We start from the raw sequence: 26,145 nt of genomic DNA on the forward strand, positions 1-26,145 counted from the left end.
AAAAAAAAAAAAAAAAAAAAAAAAAAAAAAAAAGCCTAGTAACAAAACAAAAACAATCACCAGTACTGGGCTAGGGTGTAGTTCAGAGGTAGAATACTTACCCAACACGTGTGAGGCCCTGGCTTTGATCCCAAGAATGCCCTCCAACAGATACACACATGAAACTAACTCAGTAATCACCATCCAGTATTTCGTCCGCAGGATTTCACTGTCCTTTCCTTCTTCCCTATGGACCTTCTCCTCCTTGCCATAGTAACAGCAACACACTTAACACACTCCCCTGCCCTTCCTTAATTTTGATTGGGGGTCACCACAGGAACTGAGGCATTTGGAAGTCAAGCCTAACCCCCAAGTTCAAGCCGTATTATTTCATCACTCAGTTGTTTCTGGAGCACATGCCAGGTCTCAGCTCCTTGGGGTTCACATGTTTACCAAAACATTCCAGTAACAGTTTATTGAGCATTCACACAGAAACAAGTCCTGTATGACTTGCTGGAAAACAGCCAAAACGGTTCCATGGAAAGTTCTCAACCTCTGGGATCTTCCCCACGGACACACTTTTGGATCTCAACACTCGTCCTGCCTATGACCCGCTGAATGAGTTCATGCTCACAAGGACATAGGACAGGTCCTCTTCTGCTCGTCCCCCTCGGAACACAGGGGCCACTCGCACCACAAATGGATTGGAACCCAAGATAACACAACCCTCAACAGACACCGGGGCAAAAGACTGCAGAACCGGCCCTGATTGTGCCCAGAGGATCCTGGGAATTGGAGTTCCCACCACGATGGGGGTCGGATCTGAGATTAAGGTATCCCAACCTATTCTTTTCTCACTCCTTCAGACCCAGGAGCTTGAGAACTCGGCTGCTTCCTCCCTCGGACCCAGGGGTCCAGGCCCAGTCCTCCTCCCTCAAACGGAGTCCCAGAATCCAGACTCCAGCCCACCTCCCTCAGACCCGGGGGTCCAGGCCCAGCCCTCCTCCCTCAGACCAGGGTTCCGGGCCTCCCTGAGACTCGAGAGTGTGGGTTCGTGTCTCCCCTCTTCCACGCGCCAACACTTACCACGGTTGCCATGATGCTCACCAACCGCTACTGCCTTAGCGGAAACGGAAACGTGATCGGAGCGAGGGGTTTGGGCGCTCTAGGCTAGCAAGTCCTCCAAAGGTCTCGATGGTTCCTCTTAAGTGAGTAAACTCCGCTCGGAGGGCGGGACGGCACTGTCAGGGCCCGCCCATCAAGCGAGGCTGAACCATAAGCCGGGTGTCCGGAACTCCGGGGTCCCTCCCAACATCTCCTTGCTCCGCCTCCTCTACCCGCCCACTTCTTGCTGAGGCCGATTGCAAAATTCTTCACACCGCTTTTAGCAACCACACGTCCTCCACGCTCCGGTTCCTCTTTATCCCACCCTTTTCCTCCCCACTTTAGGGCCTCCAACTTCAGATTGACAGATCTAAAAGCCAATCGTTTCCGTTCAGCGCAGCGACAAGCCCCTCCCCATGGAGCTCGCATCCACAATTACAGCGGTGGAGGCGCTGAACGAACCTGATCCGCTCCACCAATCAGGAGACGCGGAAGCCCCCGCCCCCCGGGCACGGGCCAATGGCGCTGACTGGGGGCGGGCACCGCCTCCTGGTGGCCTCAAGGTTTCACTGCAGGGCCACCACCAAGCTCAGTGACGCCGCGACCGCCTCCTGCCCAGGTCAGAACGCCGCCGGGCGGGGGTGCGGTCGTGCAATAGGAAGCTGGGCGCGTTGCAAGCTTCCCGTCCGACACCCGCTACCCGGCCCCTCACTCTACCTAGTGCATTCTCTGGACACCTCCGGGGTCCCACCTGTGGTCCTCTGAGACCCCTTCCGGGCCAGCCATGCCTCTAAGTCGCACATTGTCCATGTCCTCACTGCCAGGACTGGAGGATTGGGAGGATGAGTTCGACCTGGAGAACACGGTGCTCTTCGAGGTGGCCTGGGAGGTGGCCAACAAGGGTGAGCACATCAGGCGTCCGGGCCCTTGACTAGAAGGGCGGTTGGGGATGGGGGCCCGAAACTCTGACTCGGGGGGCAGAACTACATGGGGGACTCTTGGGTTGTGGGCAAGGCGCCTATGACTCCTGTGTCCTTGGGGAGGGGCTGGAGTATGTCTCCTAGGCCCAGCGAGTGAAAGTGAAGAGAGACTTAAGATGGAAGGAGGCTTCCAGGTCCTAACTGTGTCTCAGAGGAGAGGGCACTAAAATGAAAGCTTCCTGTATCTGGAGGAAGGCTTCCCAAAGACCAGAGATCTGGGTCCTGAACAGGGAAGGAGTGGCTGGGGGGATGGGACTTCTGCATGCAAACCTGGGGAGCAGCTAGATTTCAGACCCCATGGTCTTGGAGAAAGTGTTCTCTGGGTATAATTCTGGATTGGAGAGAGAGCCACTAGGAGATAGGATGCATGGTTTGTTGTGGGAGCATCTGGGAACCTGGCCACTTGAGAATAAAGATGGGCAGGGGTTGGAGACCCTAATTCTTAGGTGCTAAGGTGGGAGGGAGTTAGGGGCCTGAATGCCTGGGCTTTGAAAGAATCTGGGGCCTGAGACATGGGTTCCTAGGAGTAGTGGAACCCATGGCCTTGGACACATGCGTACTGGGATGGGGAAGGCTGGAAGTCCTAAGTTGGTCAGGGGCTGGGCTCTAGGATGGGAGTGGCTGAGAGCCTGCTTTTCTCTGTCCTTGGCTTCCAAGAACCTGGGCTTCTAGCTTGGGAGAAAGCTGAGGCTGGAATCTCCAGAAGCTAGGCAGTCTCAGTTTCACTCCTCAGAAGAGTGGGGTCTGAGGTTTGCTTTGCTGGGGCTTGGAGAAAAAGGGACAGGGCCTCCCAGCATGAGAGGGGGCTTGTGGACGCAGATCCATGTATTGGTAGGGCCTGGGCTCCAGGAGGTGAGGATGCCCTTAGGGGGCCCAGACTCCTGGGTTTGAGATGGGATCATGAGGACCAGCTGCATGCCTATGTCCCCAGTCAGGGAGGAGGGACTGGGAGACAGAGCTGCAGGGCTCTTGGGGGATAGGGAATGAAAATTCAGGCTTCTCTTAGGTAACTGGAAAGGTGAATAGGGCAATGAAAAAGGGTTCTTCCCACTGTGTCTTGAAGCTGACCGAGAATCTAAACCCAGCTCCTGAAAGCCAGGAGCCCACAAACTTGGGTCCCAATGATTCTCAGCCTCTGCCATCCTCAAGCTCCTAGACCCTAATTCCCTCAGACCCAGGAGTCTAGCTCAAGCCCCCTCCTCCTCAGTGTCCTGATCCCAGCCCCCCTTCTCCTTAGACCCAGGAGGACTACCCTCTCGCCCCCTTTCCTCTTGATCCAAGCCTCCAACCCTTATTCCCTCTCCTCTGACTCCAAAGTATGGGCTCCCAGACCCCTCTTGCCCTGAGCTGGAGATCTGGGGTCCCACCCCAGGTCCCAGACCTATAGACCACAGCTGGGGCCTGCCCTCATGCACTTGGGCCCACAGTGGGGGGCATCTACACGGTGCTCCAGACGAAGGCGAAGGTGACAGGGGATGAGTGGGGCGACAACTACTACCTGGTGGGACCGTACACGGAGCAGGGTGTGAGGACCCAGGTGGAGCTGCTGGAGCCCCCAACCTCGGCCCTGAAGAGGACGCTGGACTCCATGAACAGCAAGGGCTGCAAGGTGGGACATGGCATGGCTGAGGGCAGGAGCCCAGGGCCCTCCCTCAGGGTATAAGCAGAGGATGGAGAAGGAAGGGGCAGGGAGTGGAGAGCGGGAGGCATGGACAGCCAGGCTGATAGGCAGATCAGGATCCCGTGAAGTCCAAGCTGGTGGATCGAGTGTGTTGGTGAATGGATAGACAGATCAATTCAATAAGCCAAGATCCAACAGACCCAGATAGAGAAAGAAAGTTAGACAGAAATACAGCCAGCCAGAGGGAGCCCAGGGGAGGTCAGTTTGGGCTAAGGCAAGTGTGCTGGAGCAAGAATCTGGAAGTTGAAGAGTTCAAAGTCAGCCTCTGCTTGCTGCCTTGTGTGACCTTTGCTAATGAATGTGCTAATAGCATCTACCTTGTAGGGGTGCTGGGAGGGTGAAAAGTTAATAACCATAATGTCTTTGGCATGGTTCCTGCATGAAGGTGGCCGTCTGGTATGTGCTATTATCATCATTGTAACCACCACTGCCATCATCATGACTTATAAATAGCCAACCTGGACAGCGAGGTAGACAGGCTGACAAGGGAGAGAGATGTACACCTTCTAGGTATAGGAGAGAGGCTGCTGGATGCTTCAGAGAGAAAGATAGAATATTGATTAAGAAAGGAGAGGCAGGCAGACAGACCCAGGGGGCAGAGTCTGAGATGCGCAAATCCAGAGACTAAAGAGAGGACTGGAAAGTTCCAGGGCCCTAAGATGAAGACCAAAAGTGAGGCAGCTTCCATTCAGAAGTCCATGAGGCAGCTGTCAGAAGGGACAGACAGGCGGGAGGCTGGGAGGCAGAGGTACAGTGGTTCCTCCACTCTTTAGTCTCTCTTTGGGGTGGGGTCTGGAGTCCAGTCAGGCCAGATTGTGTCCCTAAAGGACCCCAGCACAGCCCAGTCCCTCCCCCAGGGTAGTTGCTCCTAAGAATAGCCCCCCCAGCAAAAGGGCAGACAACAGCTGGGAGGAGGAGGGGCGTCCCAGGGAAAAGCCAGGTTGGCGTGGTTGGGGGAGGATGATTCCTCATCCACTGGCTGGAGGTGTGGCAGCAGGCCCAGAACCAAGGCCACGGTCTCAAGAAAAATGTGGAAGGGCTGAAATGAGACAGCAAGACTCAGAAACATGGAGTGGGTAGAAAAATTCAGCCTTGGGGCAGAGAAAGAGGACAGGCAGGGCTAGAAATGTGGCTGCAGACTACAAAGTGGGCCTATGGACAGAGAGAAGAAGTAACAGGTGACAAATATATGGTGAAAGGGACAGAAACAAGGCAGGGAGGTGGGGTAGAGGTGGCGACAAGAACAGTAAGCAAAGTTTCCAGTGGAAGGAAGTAGTCACAGATAGAAGACAATGGGAGAAAGCACCAGGTGATTGCTAAGAGAAATGTGGCAGCAGACCCCGAAGCAAGGTGGCAGGTAGAGGAAACAAGGCAGCGAGGGCAGAGTCCTGAAGTGAAAGGAGGGAGTGGGGTGGAAGAATGGTAGCAGTTACAGAATCTAACCAAGGGTCCAGGAAATTTTGGAACAGAGGTAGCAAAAGAGTACGGTGGAAATAAATCACAGCAAACAGAAATAAGGCAACGGGTGAGAAGTCAGCAGCAAATACAAAGGATGAGAGAACTGGGCTTGTGCCAGCAGATAGAAGAACTGCAAAAGCCCTGAGCTTTCCTGTACCCCATCCCAGGTGTATTTTGGACGCTGGCTGATCGAGGGGGGGCCCTTGGTGGTGCTCCTGGACGTGGGGGCCTCAGCTTGGGCCCTGGAACGCTGGAAGGGAGAGCTCTGGGACACCTGCAACATCGGGGTGCCCTGGTATGACCGCGAGGCCAATGATGCCGTCCTCTTTGGCTTCCTCACTACCTGGTTCCTGGGTGAGGTAGGCCCCACTACTGACCCCGTCTCATGCGGTTCCACCCATGCCCAAAACTACAATGACCATCAGCCCCTGGGCAGAGAATTGGCTTCTCCAGAGGCATTCTGGGAATTGTAGGGTTTTGGGGGGTTTTGGGGTTTTTTTGTTTGTTTGTTTGTTTGTTTTGCAGTGCTGGGGATTGAACCCAGGACCTTGTGCATACAAGGCAAGCACTCTACCAACTGAACTGTATCACCAACCCCTGTAGGTTCTTGATTCCAAGAATTAACTTTGACCTGTGAGGACATAGACATCCAGGGGCTCAGCCTCTTTCCTCAGAGACCCAAATTGCCAATTCTAGCTGCGTTTACTCCAGTTTTCTCAGTAAGGGCTGGCCCTTAGGAATTCTGGGAGTTGTAGTTCTCTAATCCAATATTGTTAAAACTGAAGTACTCAGATGAGGACCTGGATGCTTATGGCTCCCCAGCCCACCTAAGAACCAGTAATCCTGGTTCTGTCTCCTGTCTAGTATTAAAAGCCTTAAGAAACTCAATTTTCCATGCCTAGTGGGCTGGGGATGTGGCTCAAGTGGTAGCGCGCTCGCCTGGCATGCGTGTGGCCCGGGTTCGATCCTCAGCACCACATACAAAACAAAGATGTTGTGTCCGCCGAAAAATAAATAAATAAATATTTTAAAAAAAAAAAAATTTTTTTTTAAATTTTCCATGCCTAGGGACAAATGATTTAGGATCTGCCTACCTAAGGCATTCTGAGAGTTATAATCCTTTTGTTACTGTTGAGTGCTCATCCTTGATTGAGATAAGGGGTCTCCAGGAGTTGTGCCTAGAACTTGGAACACTAGAACTTTAGTCTTCCTAGTTCAGCCTTGCCAACCTTATAAAACTGGCAAAAAAAGGAAAAAGAAAAAAGAAAAAAAAAAAAACCAGCCCCCATCAGTCTCTGGGGGATGAGGCCAGCTGGTCTGACTGCCTTGAAGCTTATAATTCCTTGTCCTGTAGGGATTGCAACCCACTCTGTGCAGTAGTGGTACTGGAGTTACCTTTCCCTTGCTTTTTTGTCCACGTTGGGAACTGCCAACTCCTTTCGTGATATACACAGAGACACAGTGACCCTATCCCTCTTGCCCCACAGTTCCTGGCCCAGAATGAGGAGAAGCCACATGTGGTTGCTCACTTCCATGAGTGGTTGGCAGGCATTGGGCTCTGCCTGTGTCGTGCCCGGAGGCTGCCTGTGGCCACCATCTTCACCACCCATGCCACTCTGCTGGGGCGCTACCTGTGTGCTGGTGCTGTGGACTTCTACAACAACCTGGAGAATGTGAGCTGGGGGTGTGGCAGCAGGTGGGGACTGCAGGTATCTCAGGATGGCCCAAAGCTCTAAGAAGCCCAAGGGGATCGCTTCTTCCTTTCCCAGAACCTGAGTCCAAGTCCCCAGATCCCTCCTCCCTTAGACTCAGGAGTTCAGGTGCCAGCCCCACCCCCAAACTCCAGGACCCTGGAGTCCTAGACCTCCAATCCTGTGCCCAACTTTCCTAGCCCATCTTCCTTCTTTTCCTGCCCAGTTCAACGTGGACAAGGAAGCAGGTGAGAGGCAAATCTATCACCGCTACTGCATGGAACGGGCAGCAGCCCATTGTGCTCATGTCTTCACTACTGTGTCTCAGATCACCGCCATCGAGGCTCAGCACCTACTCAAGAGGAAACCAGGTAGGGCCTGGGTTGGGGTCCCTAGCCATGAATGAGGTAGGCGACTGTCAATGCCAAGGCCAGTACCACTTTTTAACAAAGAACTGAGAACTACAACTCCCAGAAGGCCTTGGGATTGGGATGATGATCTGTAAATGAAGCTGTCTGGCTCTGTATACCCCAGAAGCTAGTGGGAGTTGTAGTGTCTCTGATAGTAATTTCTGAAATGATAAAATTCACCAATTGGCTTCTGAAAGGAAATCCAGGGTTAGTAGACTTCGTTTTGGGAAAAAATTAAGTTGGAACTGGGCTTTCTTCCCAGATCTTAGTATCCATTCTCAATGTGTATGGAGTGAGAACTTCCATTCTCAGAAGGCCTTTGTCTGCCTAGCTCCAAATATTCCTGAAATTTTGTCCCAGGAGCTGATGGGGGTTGTAATTTTTCATTGACATGCTTTAATTTCTAAGGAGAGGAGATGGCTGGGTCCCTGAAAGATTTTTGAAGGTTGAGAGCATATCCTGGAAGAAGCAAGCCATTGGGATACTTAATTATTCCCATTTCAGGGTGGGATAAGGGAAAAAAAAAAAAAACTACAACTCCTAAGTATTAAAAAAAAAAAAGAAAGAAAGAAAAAGAAAAGGAGGCTTTCATTTATTCATCCAAAGATCCAAAGACATTAATCTGAATGAAAACAAATGAAGAAATGAAACATGGGACCTTCTCCCCCAATCCCAGATATTGTGACCCCCAACGGACTGAATGTGAAGAAATTCTCTGCCATGCATGAGTTCCAGAACCTCCATGCTCAGAGCAAAGCTCGGATCCAGGAGTTTGTACGAGGCCATTTTTATGGGTATGTGGGCCAGGTACCTAGGTCTTAAGAGAACAGGAGCTAGGGTCAGGACTCCTGGATCTGAGGAATCCGGGGACAGCTAGTTCCTGAGTTCTAGAACAATGGGCTGAGTCTTGTAGGGATTGCAACCCACTCTGTGCGGTAGTGGTAATGGAATTACCTTTCCCCTGCTTTTTTCCCATGTTGGGGACTTAAAGGAGCTCCCTATCTAAGGAAAAAAACAGCCACAACTCCCAGGAGGCCTCATGGTGCTTCTGCATTGGCTAAAAAATTCTTTTCAGCCAGGTGCCTTAGCACATGCCTGTAATCCCATTGGCTCAGGAGGCTAACACAGGAAGATCACAAGTTGAGGACAGCCTCAGCAGCTTAGTGAGACCCTGTCTTAAAATAAAAATAAAAGAGCCAGGTGCAGTAACATATATCTGTAATCCCAGTGACTCAGGAGGCTGAGGCAGGAGGATCATGAGTTCAAAACCAGCCTCAACAACAGCGAGGCACTAAGCAACTCAGTGAGACCTTGTCTCTAAATGAAATGTAAAAAAGGGCTGAGGAGGTGGCTCAGTGGCTGAGTGGCCCTGAGTTCAATCCCTGGTACCCCGCCAAAAATTAATTAAAGTAAAAGAGGGCTGGAATACAGGCACTGTGGTGCGTGCTTGTAATCCCAGTGGTTTGGGAGGCCAGTGCAGGAGGATTACAAGTTCAAAGCCAGCCTCAGCTACTTAGTGAGGCCCTAAGTAACTCAGCCAGACCTTGTCTCAAAATAAAAAATTAAAATGGCTGGGATGTGGCTCAGTGGTAGAGTACCCCTGGGTTCAGTCCTAGTACTAGGAAAAAAAAATTGCCTTTGCCCCTGTAGCTTCTGGGGTTTGCATTTTCAAGAACAGGACTGGAGGGTGAGAGTCCTGGGCTTTATCCTGCTATATTACTTCTCTAGGCACCTGGACTTCAACTTGGACAAGACCTTGTATTTCTTTATTGCTGGCCGCTACGAATTCTCTAACAAGGGGGCTGACGTCTTCCTGGAGGCATTGGCCCGGCTCAACTATCTGCTCAGAGTAAGGCCTCAGTTATGAGGGTGCAAAGGGAGGATGAGAAAATGATTGGAGAACAGAGACCAGGCAGATGGGCTTAGGGAAACCCATGCTGGGGGAAGCAGGGTGTAGAGACCCAGAAAGATCAAAGGCTCAGTGGGGACAATAACCCTGTCCTGTAATTCTTAGCAGGAAGAGGCACGGAGGGTTGTAGAGGTGGTAGGGAGTGGCAGAGGGTGGCTGGCCCCAGCTCTCCCCATGTGATCCCAGCCTTCCTCCTTTTCCTCATCTCAGGTGAATGGCAGTGAGCAGACAGTGGTCGCCTTCTTCATCATGCCAGCTCGGACCAACAACTTCAACGTGGAAACCCTCAAGGGCCAAGCCGTGCGCAAACAGCTTTGGTCAGCAGCCCTCTGCTGGGGCGCCCTGTCAGCTTCACTCCAAGTCCTGAACTTTAGGCCCAGTGTTTCTCTGGGAGTCTTAGTCTTGCTCTCTGTAACATGATCAACTTGCCCCACCAGTTACTAGTGAAATCACTGCTTAAGACACCTCCAGGGAGCAGTGGCTCACACCTGTAATCCCGGCAGCTCAGGAGGCTGAGGCAGGAGGATGATCATAAGTTCAAAGCCAGCCTCAGCAACTTAGGGAGGCCCTAAGCAACTCAAGTGAGACCCTGTCTCTAGATAAAATATTAAAAAGGGCTGGGGAGGTGGTTCAGTGGTTAAGCTCACTGGATTCAATCTCTAGTATAAGGAAAAAAATCCTCCAACTCAGAAAGAATAAGAAGTCATGGGATGGAAGAGTGTAACAACATGAGCAAGGCACTGATATCAACCCGGCAAGGTTCCACTCATACCACTGACCCTCACTGGCTTTGTGAATCGAGGCAAACCACTGTCCCTCCCTGAGCCTGTTTCCTCCTCTGTAAAACCCATTCATTCATTCATTGGCCATCAGATATTCACTAAGCATCTACAAGGTGCCAGGCCCTGTTCCTGCCAGTGTCTGGGAACACAGCTGTGAGCAACAGAGATGAAATCTCTGCCCTTATGAGGATCATGTTCTAGAAAATCTTATGGAAAGTGTGCTATCAAAACAGTAAAGCAGGGGCTGGGGATACAGCTCAGTTGGTAGAGTACTTGCTTCGCATGCACAAGGCCCTGGGTTCGATCCCTGGCACCACAAAAACAAAACAAAAAACAGTAAAACAGGACTGGAATATGAAACAGGGTTGTCAGGGTTGTGAGGACAGATGACACAGACTTTGCCACTGGGCAGAGACGATAAGCCTGTGTGTGTCTGGGGAACTGCATTTCAGCCATGGGAACAGCAAGTGCAAAGGCTCTGGGGATGTTTGAGAAATGGCAAGGAGGCCAGGGAGGCTGGAGCAGCATATCCTAGGGAGGCAGGAAGAAAATGTGACTACAACTATGGGAAGGATTGCAAGCAGAGCTATCCAGTGGGGCTCTGTGCTGGCTTTGTTTGTGTGCCTGAACATACCTTTCTTAGAATCTTCCTTTTTTTTTTTTTTTTTTTTTTTTTTTTATAAAATGGGGCTTAGCATTGCCTCCTCCAGGCAAGTACAAGTCCTAATAATAGCTGACATTTCTGGAAGGCTCAGAGTGTGCTGGGCACTGTGCACTTTTTGTCTTGACCTCCTCTGAGGTTGGTTCTATATTTATCCTCATCTGATAGATGAGTCACTGAAGTCAGAGAGGAAAGGCCACCTGTCCCTGGCCACACAGCTGATACAGGGCATAAGGAACCGGAGCCTTCCAGGGCCTGTTCCCTGGTCCCCATCCTCCATCCTGGAGCCCCAGGGCATGGTTTTTCTGCCCAGACTTCAGTTTCCCCAATGCCCCTAAAGCCTGACAATAAATGGTCTCTGGTGCTATCTGATGTTGTTACTCTGCTCCTTCCAGGGACACTGCCAACACAGTGAAGGAGAAATTCGGGAGGAAGCTTTATGAATCCTTATTGGTGTGAGTACCAGGTCCTTGCTTTGTATCCTTCAGGGCCCTGACCCCTCTTGTCACCTCATTCCCATGTGCATGTCCCCACTCACCTTTCAGGGGGAGCCTCCCAGACATGAACAAGATGCTTGACAAGGAAGACTTCACCATGATGAAGAGGGCCATCTTTGCCACACAGGTATGGTTTGGGCCCCTGAGCAGAGAGAGCCATTTTCCAGCAGCCCTGAAGGCCTCTTGCCATGTTATTTCTGACCGCAGAGATTGCTGGGAGTTCTTCTTTCTTCAGTGATTCTTTATTGAGGATCAATTTTGAGGTCCACAGAAAGGTGTGAGGTGACAGGTAGAACTTCAATTCCCAGAGGCACTTTGGGAAGGCTATTTTCTGTGACTTATTCTGCAGGGCGGGGAGCAGTTGGGAGTTGTGGGGTTTGTTTTAGTTTTGACTTCTGGGAATTGTGGTTCCTTTGGGCTCCTGTTAGGGATGAGGAGGGGATTCTCATAAGAAAACTACAACTCCTGTGGTTAGTGGATGAAGGGTAAAAGGGACATTCAGAGAGTCAAGATGGCTGCAGAAGAGAAATTACAACTGCCAGCTGTCTGTGGGCCTTACTGCATATGGTCTCCCCCTCTGTCCCTAGACATTTCTGGGAATGGTGGTTTTGTTGGGCCTCTTTGGGATGGATCCCAGAGGTCAGCTAAAACCCCTAGCATTCCCTGAAGAACATTGAAAGCTCAGGAACCACTGTTTCTTATCCCATTGTCTATGGCTTAGTCCCCACACACCCCCGAGAGTTGTATTTTCTTTCATACACGAATTTGATGGAATTAGGTGGATGGAAAACCTTGGAGAGAGTTATGGGTTACAAAATGAGAACTACAACTCCCAGCAGCCCCTGGGACTTTTCTGCAACATGGATTTCCCTCACCACAGAGGATTCTGGGAGTTAGAGTTCTTTAATTCCTTGAGTCAAGGGATTTTGATACCTGTGGTTAGGGTTAGTGAGTCTGGGGACTGGAACCTAGACAGTTACATTACACAAACAGATATGAACTGCTTTTGGCCAAATTATAATTTCCAATGTCCTTAAGGTAGCACACCTTACTCAGACATTGTTGCTAACAGAGGGATGCTGGGAGTTGTAGTTTTGGGGGGCCTCTGGAGTCAGTAAGCTGAAAGTGAGTAGAAACTTTAAATGAGACATGATTCAACAGTTGCAAAGAATTATCCATCCCAGCAACCTCTGGGGCTTCCTAGTCATTCTAACTTCTTTTTGATGCTGTGACTTCTGGGAATTGTGGTTCCTTTGGGCTCCTGTTAGGGATGAGGAGGGGATTCTCATAAGAAAACTACAACTCCCAGCTGTCCCAGAAGTTTGCTACATTATTGACATAGTCTCTGTCCCCATTGACTGGGAAAGTTATATTTCTTTTAACGTCAGAGCCAAGAGCACAGAACCAGATAGTGATAACTCTCCATAGTCCCTGGGCATGTTGAGACTAACTCTGCCTCAAAATGAGCTGGGAATCAGTTTTTTGACTCATGGTAGTTAAGGAAAGACCCTTTACAGATAGAACCAAGAAGGAACCTACAAGTCTCTTGGGTTTGTTACCCCATGGCCTGCTGGGCATTGTGGTTTTCTTGGATCCCTGGGTCAACATGGCCCATAGATAAATAGGAAGCCCTCTGTTCCTTCCCTAATCCTCGCCCCCCTTGTGGCCCCTACAGCGGCAGTCTTTTCCCCCTGTGTGCACCCACAATATGCTGGACGACTCTTCGGACCCCATCCTGACCACCATCCGCCGAATTGGCCTCTTCAACAGTAGTGCTGACAGGGTGAAGGTGAAGGCACTGTCTAGGGGTGGGTTTGCAGGGGGAGGGGGTCGCACCCCAGTTGTCAAACTCCCAATTCGTCTAGTTTATCAAAGGCATCACTGTGTTTAGAAAAAAACCCTGGCTTCTGAGGCAAACAGACTTAGGTTTAAATCTTTGTCTTGTCAACCACTTGCTGTGTGGCTTTGGACAAGTGTTTTACCCACTCTGGGTTCCCAGGAAGTATCTACATAAGATGCTTGGGCTAAGCCCTTCTTTTTCACTGCCAGGTGATTTTTCACCCAGAATTCCTCTCCTCCACAAGCCCCCTGCTCCCTGTGGACTATGAGGAGTTTGTCCGAGGCTGCCACCTTGGGGTCTTCCCTTCCTACTATGAGCCTTGGGGCTACACACCCGGTGAGTGCAGCAGGTTGGGGGCTGCATAGTTCTGGGGTCTTGTTCAGATCTGGCATGATCTTGGGGCAAGGCACCAGCCCTCTCTGAACTCATTTCCCTCCTTTGCAAAACAGGAACAATGGTAACAGTCTGTTCTGCTACAGCATGACTTTTCGTAATGCAGTAGTTCATGTGACTCAAAACTAGATGACAATGTCAGTTTCAAGTGGATGTCACTGCTCTGATTTCCCCCAATATGCCAAATATCAGCACCGATTCACAACTGACTAACAACTAAGTACAGTACAGTTTTCTCCTGAGTTGCCTGTTTTTCCAGCTTATAGAGGTTTTTAGGAACACTTCTACATAAGAATTATAATACTCCTCAAATATATATATAGTCTTTTTTTTTTCCGAGAGAATTTTTTTTTTTTTTTATTTTTTAGTTATTGGCAGACACAACATCTTTGTTGGTATGTGGTGCTGAGGATCCAACCCGGGCCTCACGCATGCCAGGCGAGTGCGCTACTGCTTGAGCCACATCCCCAGCCCCTCCTCAAATATATTAAGGTTGAGTTGTCAAACAAGGCATAGTAAGTGCTCTGCACAAGAGGTATTAACAGTGAGAAACCTTTTACTGCCTGTCAAAACAGACTATAAAGCTGCTGCCTATAATCCCAAGTGGCTCAGGGGGCTGAGGCAGGAGGATGGCAAGTTCAAAGGCAGCCTCAGCAACTTCGGCTCTAAGCAACTTAGTGAGACCCTGTCTCTAAATAAAATATATGTGGCTCAATGGTAGAGAAAATGACGGACTTTTGTCCAGAGTAAGTGTTCAATAAATCTTCATCTCTCAACTTAAGACTTTTCTGCATTCTGAGCCCTTGAGGCAAAAAAAATTCCTTTTTCTGCGTTTCAGCTTCTGCACTGAGAAGCGGGGAGAAGTATAGCCTACTGCCCAGCGCCGTTGTGCGGGCTCTGTGACTAGGCACTTGGTTTGGGCGCCGGTAGAGGGCGCCATTGAGGCTTTTATTGCAATTGAGAGGGTAGGCTGAGAGGGAAGCTAAGTGGACCTTTCTCACACCTTCTTGCAGCTGAGTGCACAGTTATGGGCATCCCCAGTATCTCTACCAACCTCTCCGGCTTCGGCTGCTTCATGGAAGAGCACATTGCAGATCCCTCAGCTTACGGTCAGCACCCAGGTCCCTGAGGATTAGAGAAGAGTGATGGAGAGTTAGGATTCCTGGATCCTGGGCAGGAGGGAATGTGAACTCTTGGGTCCCCGGGGGAGGAGGGGTCCTAGTGCCACAGAATCCTGGGGAGGATGAAGGTCTTCCCAAACCATTTTTAAAACCTGCCTCTGTGGCACATACCTGTAATCCCAGCAGCTAGGGAGGCTGAGGCAGCAGGACTGTGAGTTCAAAGCCAGCCCCAGCAACTTGGTGAGACCCTTTCTGTTAAGGGGGGCGGGAATACACATACTCACACTGGAGAAGATATGGCTCAGTGGTTAAGAGCCTCTGAGTGCAATCCTCAGTACAAGAAACGAAACAAAACAACAACAACAAAAACCCTGCCCTGGCCTCTGCAGGCATCTACATCCTGGACCGTAGGTTCCGAAGTCTGGACGATTCCTGTTCGCAGCTCACCTCCTTCCTCTACAGCTTCTGCCAGCAGAGCCGGCGACAGCGCATCATCCAACGGAATCGCACGGAACGTCTCTCTGACCTTCTGGATTGGAAATACCTAGGCCGGGTATGACCGCCCCCCCACCCACACACACCCCCTTTCCCTAAACACAGCTTTCCTCCTTTTCTAGGTGAATCAACCTCTCCTGACTTGATTCTTGGGTAATGCAGCCTCAAAAAGTTGGTGCAGGTGGTAGGATCTCCTACTCCTCCTGCTTCTGACAATTGATGCCCCTTTAAGAAATTCGGGGGCTGGGTTGTGGCTCAGTGGTAGAGCACTCGCCTAGCATGTGGGTTCGATTCTCAGCCCCGCATATAAATAAATGAATAAAATAAAGGTCCATCAACAACTAAAAATATATAAAAGAAAAAAAGACATTTGGGCTGGGGATGTAGCTCAGTGGTAGTGGAGTGTGTGCCTAGCTTGAGCAAGGCTCTGGGTTCAATCCCTGCACCTCAAAGAGAGACATAGGGGTGGGGAGGGAAAGGAGAGGAAGGGGAAAGAAGGGGGAAAAAAAGAAAAAAATAAAGTCAGCCTAAGTAATTTAGCGAGACTCTATCTCAAAATAAAAAATGAAGAGGGCCGGGGATGTAGCATAGTGGCAGAGCGCCCCTGCGTTCAAGCCCCGGTACCAGAATTTAAAATAATAATGATAATAATGAGCTTCAGGAGGAAGAACCTAGGTTCGGAGTTCTATTTGCATAGGGGTGTGGCCAAGCCAGAAAGATGGATATTTGCATAGAAGCATACTGGAAGGTGCAGGTGTGGGCGAGTGTTCATCTACATTAAAAGGTGTCAGGATCCTCCAGGGGCGGGGTCTGGCTCCTGCGTCTCTTGACACCTCCTCCCCTTCTTTACCCCAAGTACTATATGTCTGCACGCCACATGGCGCTGGCCAAGGCCTTCCCAGATCACTTCACCTACGAGCCCCATGAGGCAGATGCGGTGAGTGGATCCGTGCTTTCTGCTGAGCCAGGAGCTGGAGAGCTGGGTCGGGCGGGGCTGGGGGTGGGGTGTCTTTCTAGGGCCTCTGCTCACTCTGGTCTGTTGTGCCCACACTCATGGGTATGCAGACCCAGGGGTACCGCTACCCACGGCCAGCCTCGGTGCCGCCATCGCCGTCACTATCACGACACTCAAGCCCACACCAGAGTGAGGATGAAGAAGAACCTCGAGACGGGCCACTTGAGGAAGAGCGTTACGATGAGGATGAGGAGGCTGCTAAAGACCGGCGCAACATCCGTGCACCCGAGTGGCCTCGCCGGGCCTCCTGCACCTCTTCTACGGGCGGGAGCAAGCGCAGCAACTCAGTGGACACTGCGCCCTCCAGCTCAATCAGCACGCCCAGTGAGCCCCTCAGCCCCGCCAGCTCACTGGGTGAGGAGCGCAACTAAGCCTCCACTCCACGGTCCCTGCCTGTGTCCCTCCTCCAAGGAGTGGATGCAGGAGGCGTTGTTTCTGAACCCCACTCCAGATCCTGAGTGGTGTCCACCCTATGTGTGGACCCCAGCCCAGTCCCTTCTGCCGTACACTCCAGCCCCTCCAGCTCCACCCTCGGAGTCCCCACACTCCAAAATCCACAATGCTGTGCCTTTCTTGGGTTTCAGGATGCATTATCTGTACCCTGGAGTCCCTCAGGCTTGAGCTGGGTCCCAGAGGCCTGGAATCTGCCATTATTCTGCCATGGTGCCAGAGGTTTTTGGAAAACTGGCCTGTTGCTTTCCAGGCCAAGTCTCCTAGTGCCCTTTGTGGCTTGCAAATTTTACAGCATACAGAGCATGCCATGCTCAGGCCTGGCCTGAGGACCACCAAGTGCTGTAAACCATATGGTATCCCTGCTAATGGGACCCTTTCAGGGACTTAAGGTAACTGAAAGCCAACTGTCCTCCATTTCAACTCAGAACTTGGGCTTCAGGGTGGACTCATGCTCTAGCCCTCTCTGGTGTCCAGTTCTGCCTCCACCCCTGCTCCTGTCAACCCCCACACTTTGGCCAAGCCAGGGGTGGCAGAACCGCTTGGTTCCTTGTTCTTTCTAGAACACGTGCTGATGTGGTCTAGATACCTTTCTGCCTTTCTGGTCTTTTCTGGACCAGATCCCACTCCTTCCCTGAGTCTAGCTCTCCTCCATGTCTAGAGATTCTTTCTCTCCCCTCCAGAGAATCCCTCTGCTGAGCATAACCCTTACCCCCAGCTGCCCCAACTGCTCAGCCCACCGTGAAACCACTGGGTTCTAGGTCCCAACTGCTGAATCTGGAGCCTTACCACTGTGCTGCATCCTGGTCCCTTTCCCCTGATCTATAACTGAGCCCACTGGGTTCTAGAAGCCCCACATTTACCTCAAGGCACTTCCATCCCCAAGCTGTGCCCTGCCCCCAGCTTTGGTGAAAGGGAGGGGCCCCTCACGTGTGCTGTGCTGTGTCTGAAGCACTACTTGGTTTGCAGTTGGGAGGGGGAAGCCGGAAGGGTGTGATTAGAGTGTGTCCAGAGATGAAAAAAATACATCTGTATTTAAGAATTCCAAGTATGGTCAGTCATCAGCACTTGGTAGACCTCACTCCTGACTCCCCCAGACCTCATGATCTTAGTCCCTGCTCTGCCCTCCTCCATGGTCGCTTATCTCATGCTGTTGTAACAATTTGGATTGCTGTTCTAAGATTCCAGTGTTGTTCAAGGAAGGCACATCTGACTGCTTAGCTGGGACTTAATTTGCAAGTGGCACAAATGGCAAGTGATCTTTGGCATGAAGGGGCTCTGTGACAGAAGATCCACAGGGCAGCCATGAGAACCATTCAGTTAATTAAATTGAATGTGGTTTATCAGTAATACTGATCAGAGGCAAGTGTTCAGTGGCCAAGTGTGTGGTCCATGGCTGTTCTAGTGGTCATCATAGATGGATGGATTGGCTTCGCATGTTTCCAGGACTCTGTGGTTTCTGTACTTTGGCCTCATTGTCCTCTGGATGGCTCTATTTAAAAACAAACTTCTTTTTTGTTCTAATCTTCACTAGGCCATATATGCATCTCTGAGCCAATCACTACACGGGAAACTAGAAAACTCCAATTGCTTTGGATTTGGATATGTCGGCATCTTTCCCGATAGCCTCTGTTACAGTCATGCAATTCCCTTCTCCCTCACGAGTGGCCATGAAAGCGTGAAGACAGCAGAAAAAACACCACCCACTTAAGATGCCTCTTCTACCATGAAGGGTGGCAGGGGTCAGAACTGACACAGCAGTTTTGTGGCTTGGCCCCAGCAAATGCCAATTCCTCTTTTAAGCTTCTTCAGTTCCCACTTGGATAAGTGGACCCAAGTCTCACATTCTATTTCAGTGCTGAGCCCGAAACCCCTAGCTCAACCTCTTAAGCATCATGTGTACCCAGCTGTTCAGATTCATCTGATAATTCTTATGTGTGCAATTCTTATGTGTGCGTCTTGTGGTTTTATTTCAGCATGGGCCAATATTATCTCCAAGGTGTAGAAAATAGCCTTTGGAGATCACACCCAGGTAATGGCCTTAATTTGCCCATATAAAGGGGTCAATAATTATACTTGTCATCCTATTTTTTTTTTAATCAGGGATTAAACCCAGGGGCCTTAACCACTGAGCCACATTCCCAGCCCTTTTTATTTTTTGATACAGGGTCTCAAGAAGTTGCTTGCAGCCTTGCTAAACTGCTAAGACTGACCTCAAACTTGTGATCCTCCTGCTTCAGCCTCTGGGATTTGTCTTCAATTTTTAAGATCTTGGTCTGATACCTAACCTCTATTACTCGTTGAACAGAGCCATTCCAGGAACTGGGGGTATAGCTCAGAGGTAGAATTCATATCTAGGAGTGCCAGACACTAGAAAAAAAGCTGACTGAAGCAGTGCAGGCCAGTAATCCCAGCAACTCCTAGTTTGATGCAAGCCTGGAGGACTCAGCAAGACCCTATGTCCAATTCCTACTAAGACACATGGTCAGGTGGCGGAGTTCTAGCAGTGTCTGCTTCCAGCTACCAACCCCAGGTCTGTATGTTAAGACTCCTTGGAGGCTGGCTTCACCGTCTGGCAGGAGCAGTTAACATTGAGCCAGACAAACTGAGAATCCTTGACTGCAACATACCCAACAAATGGAATCCTGCCTCAGAATAGATAAGAACAAACAAACAAGTTGTAGTCAAGGCCCTTGTTTGTTCTTATCTATTCTGTTGAGAACACACACACACAAAACCATCAGATGCTGGAAAAAGCTTTAATTTTTATTTGGTCCAAGGCTTGGGAGGGGCTCCATGGTGGTTAAAAAGCTGCCTAGGGGTTAGAGGGAGAAGCTCAGGCCAAAGCCCTGATGCCAGGAGATGCAAAGGAGCCCCATCAAAGGCCACTGTACTCCAGGGCCTCTAGTCATGCTTGAGGGTGAGTCTTTCGAAGAGATACTCGCCCAGGCCAGCCTGGGGGCCTGCCAGACGGTGGAGGTTAGTCAGGTGGTCCCCCATCTTCTTGATGAGCTTCACCTCCTCATCAAGGAAGTGGTTCTCCAGAAAGTCACAGAGCTAAGAGAGAGGACAGGAGAAATTAGAAGTCCCATTTCTGGAGAAGAGGGAGAGCTGCCTCTGCTAACAAAGGCAGATGTGGGAAGGAGGCTTGGGAGTTATTTGCCCAGGCAAAAGACAGGGGAGTACTTACATGTGGGTCTGTGCGGGTAGAACCCAAGGCATGAAGATCCAAAATGGCTTGGTTCAGGTTCTTCTCCAGAGCCAAGGCAGCTTCCATGGCGTCCAGGGTGTTGCCCCACTCATCTTGAGAAGGTTTCTGAAGAGAAGACAAACATTTCAGATTGGCCACCCATACCTCACCCCCACTACAACTCCCAGCAGTTGTCGAGGATCAGGGGTCTGGCCCACAGAGCTTTGCATTCATCACCCCCCCGTTTCTAACAGCTACAGGTCCCCAAAACCTGGACCTAGACCCCAAGCGGCCGGTACCGTGGCGTCTGGGGGAGTTCTCCGCGCCTCCCGGTCCTCGACAATAAACCCGCACAAGACCCAACTCGATCTCCCATAAGCCCCCACAACCCCTCAAAGGGCGCACACGGCCTCCAGGGAGTTGTAGTCCGCTCTCCACACGCAGTATTTACCTGCACGTCCTGGAAGAGGGCGCGGCCGCCGCGCTGGTTTTGCATCTTGAGGAGACGCTCGGAGGCCTCGCGTTTTTCCTCAGCCAACTCGCGGAAGAAGTGGCCCACGCCCTCCAGAGCCACATCGTCACGATCGAAATAGTAGCCCTGCGGGAAGACATGGAGAAAGCTAGGGTCGCCACGAGGCGACACCAGCCGTGCGGACTCCGCCCTCCGAGTTCCAGCGGAACAAAGAAGGCTGGCGCATGCGCAGAGGCCAGAGGTGCGCAGTTGGGGAAACTTGGGCCCACGGCGCCCCGGGTCCCCTCACCAGAGACCCTTACCAGAGAGAGGTAGGTGTAGGAGGCGCGCAAATGCAAATTAACCAGGCGGTTGACGGCAGCCTCCACCTCGGTGGAATAATTCTGACGAATCTGGGAGGTCATGGTTGGTCGTCAAGAAGGAGATAACCACAAAAAACAGAGTTGGCTGGTCCTGGAAGCAGGTCCTGGGCGAACAGATGGTCCCGGAGATTGCAAATGGAGATCAGATTGGAAGGCGGTTGGAAGCTGGAAGAAAAGGGAGTCCCCGGCTCTGTTCCGTCCAAACACTGTTGAAGCAAGAAGCAGATCCGTGGGACCTCCAGGCTCGTTGGTTGAGGTTGCGGGCAGGGCGGCTTGCTTTATAGTGCGCTGGCGCCGGGAGGTGGGGCGTTTAGGGCGGGAGGTCAGCCAATCTGCGCGGGCGGGAGGCGGGGCCTGAAGGCCGGGCCTGACCAATGACAAGCAGATAGGAGTTTAAGCCCCCGCCCTGGGGGTGGGGAAGTCACGCGCCTGGAGCGCCTGGCTGTTGTGAAATCGGGGGTTGGGGGGGGAGGGATTGGTGGAAGGGATCCTGGGAAATAAAGGGCTTCAGAGGGTCTTTCAGGAAAGAGGGAGATTAATGAAGTGATGACTGAAGTCTTGGGGTGTCTTAAGAAACAAGTCGGAAAAAAAAAAAAAAAAGAAAAGAAACAAGTCGGCTTCTAAGGTTGTTTCTAAGAAAGTGGTTCTTTCTGGTGTCCTGAAGAGGGGGTACCTCAGAGGTACCAGGGTACCTCCAGTTGCCTGGGGTTTGCTCTGCACAACAAAGGGTCTCCAAGTTTGGGAGGCAGTGAGGTGGTATTTTGGGGACCCTGGGGATCTTTGAGAAATGGGGTGGGAAGTACCTGGAACCCTTGGATTTTCACTGGGAGGGTCGCATTCATGATAGAAGTCGGTGTTGCTACCAAGCCCTCCAGGGGACTTTAAGCCCTTTAAGTGATCTGCAAGATGGGAAGGGCAGGTTTTTTTTGTTTTTGTTTTGTGGGGGTCGTGTGCGTGTGCGTGTGTGTGTGTGTGTGTCTGTGTGTTTCTGGAATCCCAACGGGCGTTTTGAAAAGGTGGAGCAACACGTGGAAGGCTGGCCAGCCCTTTGGAGTCCTGAGTAGACTGGGCCTCTTGGAGCTGTTTCCTGGGCGCAGTATCTTATTGGGATTAGAGATATGGAGAGGAAGGAAATGACTTGCTCTTTGGGGGGGACTCTCTCTGGGACTGGCTTTCCTTGGGGACTCTTCTGCAGGGAACTCCAGAGGCTCCGAGCATTCGTTGCCCTGGAGCAGTGTCTCTGAAGTTGTCCAAGAGTCTTCCCTGACACCTGCTCGTTCAGTCACAAAGCACAGCCCTGGGTCCTGCAGGAACAAGGTCTGAGGACCTACAGACAGGGTGTCTATCTTTGGTCAAACATACTTTTTGAAGTGTGCCCGGTCCATGTTGATAGGACTGGTTCATACCAGGACCCTGATCTTGGAGTAGAGAACTTGACCATAATGCAGGAGCCCTGGGAGCTGAAGCCACTTGGCGCGTGGGTGAGCGCTCAGGGCCTGCTTTGCAGTCCTGAGGCAGTAGAAGCAGCCCAAGCAGGGGAGCTGACACTGGGATCCCCAAATATGGGGGCCAGGCAGGTATTGGTCCTCAAGGGGCGTCTGGGCGGGTGGCCAGGCGAGAGCAGTGCTGAGTCATGCTGAGCTCAGCGCGGGAAGGGGCTCCGCGGCGCACGGGGCGGGGCAGCTCGCTGACCTCATCCCCTCCGCGGGTTCAGGCCTTGTGCTTGCGACCCTCACGGAAAGGCCTGGCAGAACCACTTCCGGCCTCCTGCCCCACACTGATGAAAACCTGTGCACTGTCTCCAGGTCTTATTTTCTGTTCTCTTGATGCTCTTTCCTGGGGATCCTGCTTGTGGTTACCTTGTCCTGTCTCTCTGGTTGGTGGCTGTCTTCCCTCATATCTTTCCCCTGACTTGGTGTCTATGGGGAGAGTCAGTGCCCAGGGCGCCAGCTTGATTGCTGGTTACTCATTGACCGCATTCAGACCTCAGCCTGATGACCTTTAGCCTCAGGCAGGCCCAGGCGTGACACCTGCAAGGGGCCTCCAGGTGGAAGAGAGCTGAAACAAAGGTGCTGGGAGAAAGAAAACTTGGGGTTCAGAAGATCTTGGGGTGGGGAGACAAAGACCCAGAGAGGCAGAATACGGACTCCCTAGGGTGGGTCCCACTCTCTCCTTACTCCCCAGTGCCTCTGCTGTTATTATTTGATGGCCATACTGGGGATTGAACCCAGGGGCACTCTACCACTGAGCTACATTCCCAGTTCTTGAGATAGTGGCTCTCGCAAGTTACTGAGGCTGGCCTCAAATTTACAATCCTCCTGAGTTGCTGGGATCATAGGTGTGCACCACCAAACCCCAAGTGAGGGTCCAACTTGTGTGCTACCTGGAAGTTGAGGACCAGGAGGGCCCAGGGAGTCACTGGGCCAGCCCCAGGCTCTGCTGCCTCAGCCTCAGTCTGTGTCAGCCACATCCCAGTCCCGTGCACCTCCACAGCCATGCTTTAGAGGTCTGGGTTTCTCCCTTAAACCCCCATCTGTCTCCCAACCTCCAGTAGCTTTCCCACAATGCCCCAGAGTCCTCCGGTCCTTTGTCCCTTCCACCCTATTCTCCACTTCAGTAAACTGGCAACTTCCTGGGCTCCCAGTTGTGAAACCTCAGGCCAGGAGGAAGGCCCCCTTGTGCTCAGACCTTGACCAGCACTGGTCTGTCAGCACATATTTCACCCTGGGTCGCCATAGGCAGAATCATGGGGCAGCTTTGGTTCCTCTTAGGACTTCAGGCTCCTAGACAACAGGAACTGGGGGACTGACTCATCCCTAATCCAGATAGCACTGGGCACCCCCAGAGAAAGAGGAGAGTGGAGAACACGCAAGTCCCGGCACAGACACCTCCAGGACAGTGGCTAGAGGGCTAAGGAGGCCAGGCTGTTAGGCAGCCTGCACCCTGATGCCAGCCAGGAAGGCTGCTGGGCCAGTGATGTAGACACCAAAGTGTGGCCTGAAGGAAGTTTATTGTCCCCCACCTCCACCAGGCCACTTTCCCCACCCCTCCCAATAATTACAAAAGTAAGAAAAATGCCTACATCCCCCAATCCCCATTCCTCCCCCCAAAATGCTATAATTTATGCAGAAAAGACAGTCCAAGGCAGCTGGTGGCCTCAACCCATCTTCTTCCAGATGGTGAGTGAGGCGGTGAGCACTCCGGCCACAAAGATGGTCACTGTCTGCCACGTGGGGGTCCCAAAGTAGGAGAGGAGGCCATCCTGGAGACAGAGACATCGCTTCAGGAACTCAGCAAGGTCAACCTCTGGACCAGCATGTGGGCCATCAGGGAGACTGAGAACAGAGGGTATGAGTGGGGACAAGAGCCTAAAATGGGGGCTGGGGCTAGGCCTCAGCGGTAGAGCCCTTGCCTGGCACGTGTGAGGCACTGGGTTCAATCCTCAGCACCACATAAAAATAAATAAATAAAGTCATTGTGTCCATATACAACTAAAGAAAAAAAGATGGACGGTGGGTATTAAAGACCTTGGTCAAAGGATCATCAGTGAACTTGAGGGACTCCAGAGCAATGGGAAGGCACGAAAGCAAGAATCCAGTTACGGGCCACAGAGTGGTCAGCGGGTTCCAGAAGAACTGGACTGATCTACACGTAAAATGTTCTTGACCAGACCTGATGTGAAAAGGGGAAGGGAAGGAGTACCCTGGGGCAGGCCCTCAGGAGGGCCTAAAGGTCCCAGAGGAGGGAGGTGTTGATAGGTGTCTCACCCAACCACCCTGATCTTGAATCCAGCCCAGTAGCCGCTCTCGGAGGAAGTCCAGCGTCCAGCCCATGATGGTTCTGATCAACTCTGGCACCTTGGTACACAGGGCCTGCAGAGAGTAGGGTGGGTGTTAGGGACTAGCCCTGTCCCCAAGCCTTCTTTCTTTTCTTTTTTTAAAGAGAGAGAAAATTTTAATATTTATTTTTTAGTTTTTCGGCGGACACAACATCTTTGTTTGTTTGTGGTGCTGAGAATCAAATCCGGGCCGCACACATGCCAGGCGAGCATGCTACCGCTTGAACCACATCCCCAGGCCCCCAAGCCTTCTTTCTCAATTCTCTGTCTACCCTGGCAGCCTCTTCTCCCATAAAGTCAGTTTCATCAATTGTGAACTAGATTATATCACTGTCAACTATCCTGCTCATGAACCCTCTGTGGCTCCCCAGTGCCCTCAGGATAAAGACTGAAAGACACAGCTAAGCCCACAAATCCCTGTGTGAAGGGTCTAACTTGATCTCATTCCACTTTTTGGCTTTTCTGTGCCTCACTGACCATCAGCTTCCTTCCATTTTATTTACTTATATTTTTTGGTACTGGGGATTGAACCCAGGATCTTGTACATCTCAGGCACGCGGGCAGCACTCTACCGCATAGCTGCATCGGCAGCAATTTTTTTTTTTGGTACTGGGGATTGAACTCAGGGACACTTGACCACTGAGCCTCATCCCTAGCCCTATTTTGTATTTTATTTAGAGACAGGGTCTCACTCAGTTGCTTAGATCCTCGGTTTTGCTGAAGATGGCTTTGAACTCGCAATCTTCCTGCCTCAGCCTCCCAGGCTTCTGGGTTACAGGCGTGCACCACTGCGCTGGCCAGGTGGTCCATTTTCACTTGCATCAAACTCTTCCATTTCAGGACCCTTGCACATGCTGATCTTTCTGACTAAACCAGGCTCAACCAGTGAATTCTCACCCCTCAAAACTCAGCAGGCAGGGAGGAGGGAGGAAAAAGGGAGGCAGCTGGGAATGAAATGGACTAAATTATGTTGTATGCGTATGACTATATAACAAATCCCATTGATATGTATAATCATAATGCATCAATATACATTTTTTAAAATTAATAAAGTATTAAAAAAGAAAAACTTAGGCCAAATGTCACTTCCTGAGAGCTTTTTCAGACCAGGTCAGAACCCCCTCCCACCCACCACCCACCTGGCTCCATCCAGACCCTTCCCAGCCTTTATCTGGCTGCTTCTCTCCTGTTGTCCCCAGCTCCCAATGCAGCCCAGTATGATACTAACTGCTGTCCCCTTCATTTCCAGTATTCGGTCCCCATCAGCTGGATCTTGAAAACACATCAAGGGACTGGGGATGTAGCTGAGTGATACTGTGTGATTCTCCATGTGTGAAAACACATCAAGGCCTGGGTTCCGTCCCCAGTACTAATACTTTTTGGCTTTTCTGTGCCTCACTGACCACTAGCTTTAGAACGAACGCATGAGCCATATCATAAACAGCCAAGGTATATATTATATCTAATCTACAAATGGAAAAATCTGAGACCTGCACTATACATAGATCCTAAGCTGAGAATAGAGAAATTCTTTTGAAATAGAGAAACTATTTGGTTCAAGGATGCAAAATCTGTAATCTCAGCAGCTTGGGAGGCTAAGGCAGGAGGACCACAAGTTCAAAGCCAGTCTCAGCAATTTAGCAAGGCCCTAAGCAACTTAGCAAGAACCTGTCTCTAAACAAATAAATAAACAAACATAAATAAATGGGGCTGGAGATGTGGCTCAGTGGTAGAGCACGCCTGGGTTCAGTCCCCAGTACCAAAAAAAATAAACAATAATAGAATAAATAACACTTCCATCGACTTCCACTCAGCAA

At 51.1% G+C, this 26,145-nt stretch overlaps 4 protein-coding genes across 8 annotated transcripts in view; 1 reads left to right on the forward strand and 3 right to left on the reverse strand.

Moving 5' to 3' along the window:
- Ruvbl2 (RuvB like AAA ATPase 2) overlaps positions 1-1,376 on the reverse strand; it is a 15,089-nt gene extending 13,713 nt beyond the window's left edge. Inside the window, exon 1 of the mRNA XM_015496573.2 lies at positions 1,066-1,376. Coding sequence (XP_015352059.1) covers positions 1,066-1,077 — 12 coding nt within the window. The 5' untranslated portion in view covers positions 1,078-1,376. The remainder of the gene's footprint in view (positions 1-1,065) is intronic.
- A 232-nt stretch (positions 1,377-1,608) lies between these two features.
- On the forward strand, positions 1,609-17,279 carry Gys1 (glycogen synthase 1). 2 transcript variants are annotated; one of them, XM_015496575.2, is made up of 17 exons: positions 1,609-1,702; positions 1,805-1,985; positions 3,491-3,672; positions 5,370-5,561; positions 6,690-6,875; positions 7,120-7,264; positions 7,980-8,097; positions 9,032-9,152; positions 9,423-9,529; positions 11,051-11,110; positions 11,201-11,279; positions 12,828-12,941; positions 13,202-13,328; positions 14,399-14,494; positions 14,896-15,059; positions 15,858-15,938; positions 16,067-17,279. In XM_015496575.2, exons 2-17 carry the CDS (start codon positions 1,868-1,870, stop codon positions 16,385-16,387), a joined length of 2,211 nt encoding a protein of 736 aa, XP_015352061.1. In that variant the 5' UTR covers positions 1,609-1,702; positions 1,805-1,867; the 3' UTR covers positions 16,388-17,279. The 2 variants fall into 2 exon arrangements, with proteins under 2 accessions (XP_015352061.1, XP_048646528.1); XM_048790571.1 differs by having other exon boundaries at positions 1,653-1,985.
- Positions 17,280-19,211: 1,932 nt separating this feature from the next.
- Positions 19,212-20,795, reverse strand: Ftl (ferritin light chain). Its single transcript, XM_015496576.1, has 4 exons — positions 20,431-20,795; positions 20,108-20,254; positions 19,657-19,782; positions 19,212-19,523 (listed from the first exon to the last, which is right to left on the reverse strand). Exons 1-4 carry the CDS (start codon positions 20,530-20,532, stop codon positions 19,371-19,373), a joined length of 528 nt encoding a protein of 175 aa, XP_015352062.1. The 5' UTR covers positions 20,533-20,795; the 3' UTR covers positions 19,212-19,370.
- Positions 20,796-23,476: 2,681 nt separating this feature from the next.
- The window catches only part of Bax (BCL2 associated X, apoptosis regulator), a 5,691-nt gene continuing 3,022 nt past the window's right edge, over positions 23,477-26,145 (reverse strand). For 3 of the 4 annotated variants that reach the window (XM_015496578.2, XM_048790572.1, XM_048790574.1), the window contains 2 exons: positions 24,258-24,362; positions 23,477-23,752 (listed from right to left, as the gene is read on the reverse strand). In XM_015496578.2, the coding sequence (XP_015352064.1) occupies positions 23,648-23,752; positions 24,258-24,362 (210 nt within the window). In that variant the 3' untranslated portion in view covers positions 23,477-23,647. Of the gene's footprint in view, positions 23,753-24,017; positions 24,163-24,257; positions 24,363-26,145 lie in introns of all 4 variants that reach the window. The other variant, XR_001504689.2, reaches the window with a different exon arrangement.

The sequence above is a fragment of the Marmota marmota genome, unplaced genomic scaffold, assembly GCF_001458135.2.
Source record: "Marmota marmota marmota unplaced genomic scaffold, marMar, whole genome shotgun sequence".
In the NCBI taxonomy this organism is placed as follows: Eukaryota; Metazoa; Chordata; class Mammalia; order Rodentia; family Sciuridae; genus Marmota; species Marmota marmota.

Bases quoted from the DNA above. Each gene is read 5' to 3' on its own strand.
- Ftl (XM_015496576.1), bottom strand. From the start codon at position 20,532: ATGACCTCCCAGATTCGTCAGAATTATTCCACCGAGGTGGAGGCTGCC. The intron at 19,783-20,107 runs GTAAATACTGCG...TCTTCTCTTCAG, and splicing joins CCCTCTTCCAGGACGTGCAG to AAACCTTCTCAAGATGAGTG. The intron at 19,524-19,656 runs GTAAGTACTCCC...CCTCTCTCTTAG, and splicing joins CTACCCGCACAGACCCACAT to CTCTGTGACTTTCTGGAGAA.
- Gys1 (XM_015496575.2), top strand. From the start codon at position 1,868: ATGCCTCTAAGTCGCACATTGTCCATGTCCTCACTGCCAGGACTGGAG. The intron at 8,098-9,031 runs GTATGTGGGCCA...TTACTTCTCTAG, and splicing joins GTACGAGGCCATTTTTATGG to GCACCTGGACTTCAACTTGG. The intron at 11,280-12,827 runs GTATGGTTTGGG...TGGCCCCTACAG, and splicing joins GGGCCATCTTTGCCACACAG to CGGCAGTCTTTTCCCCCTGT.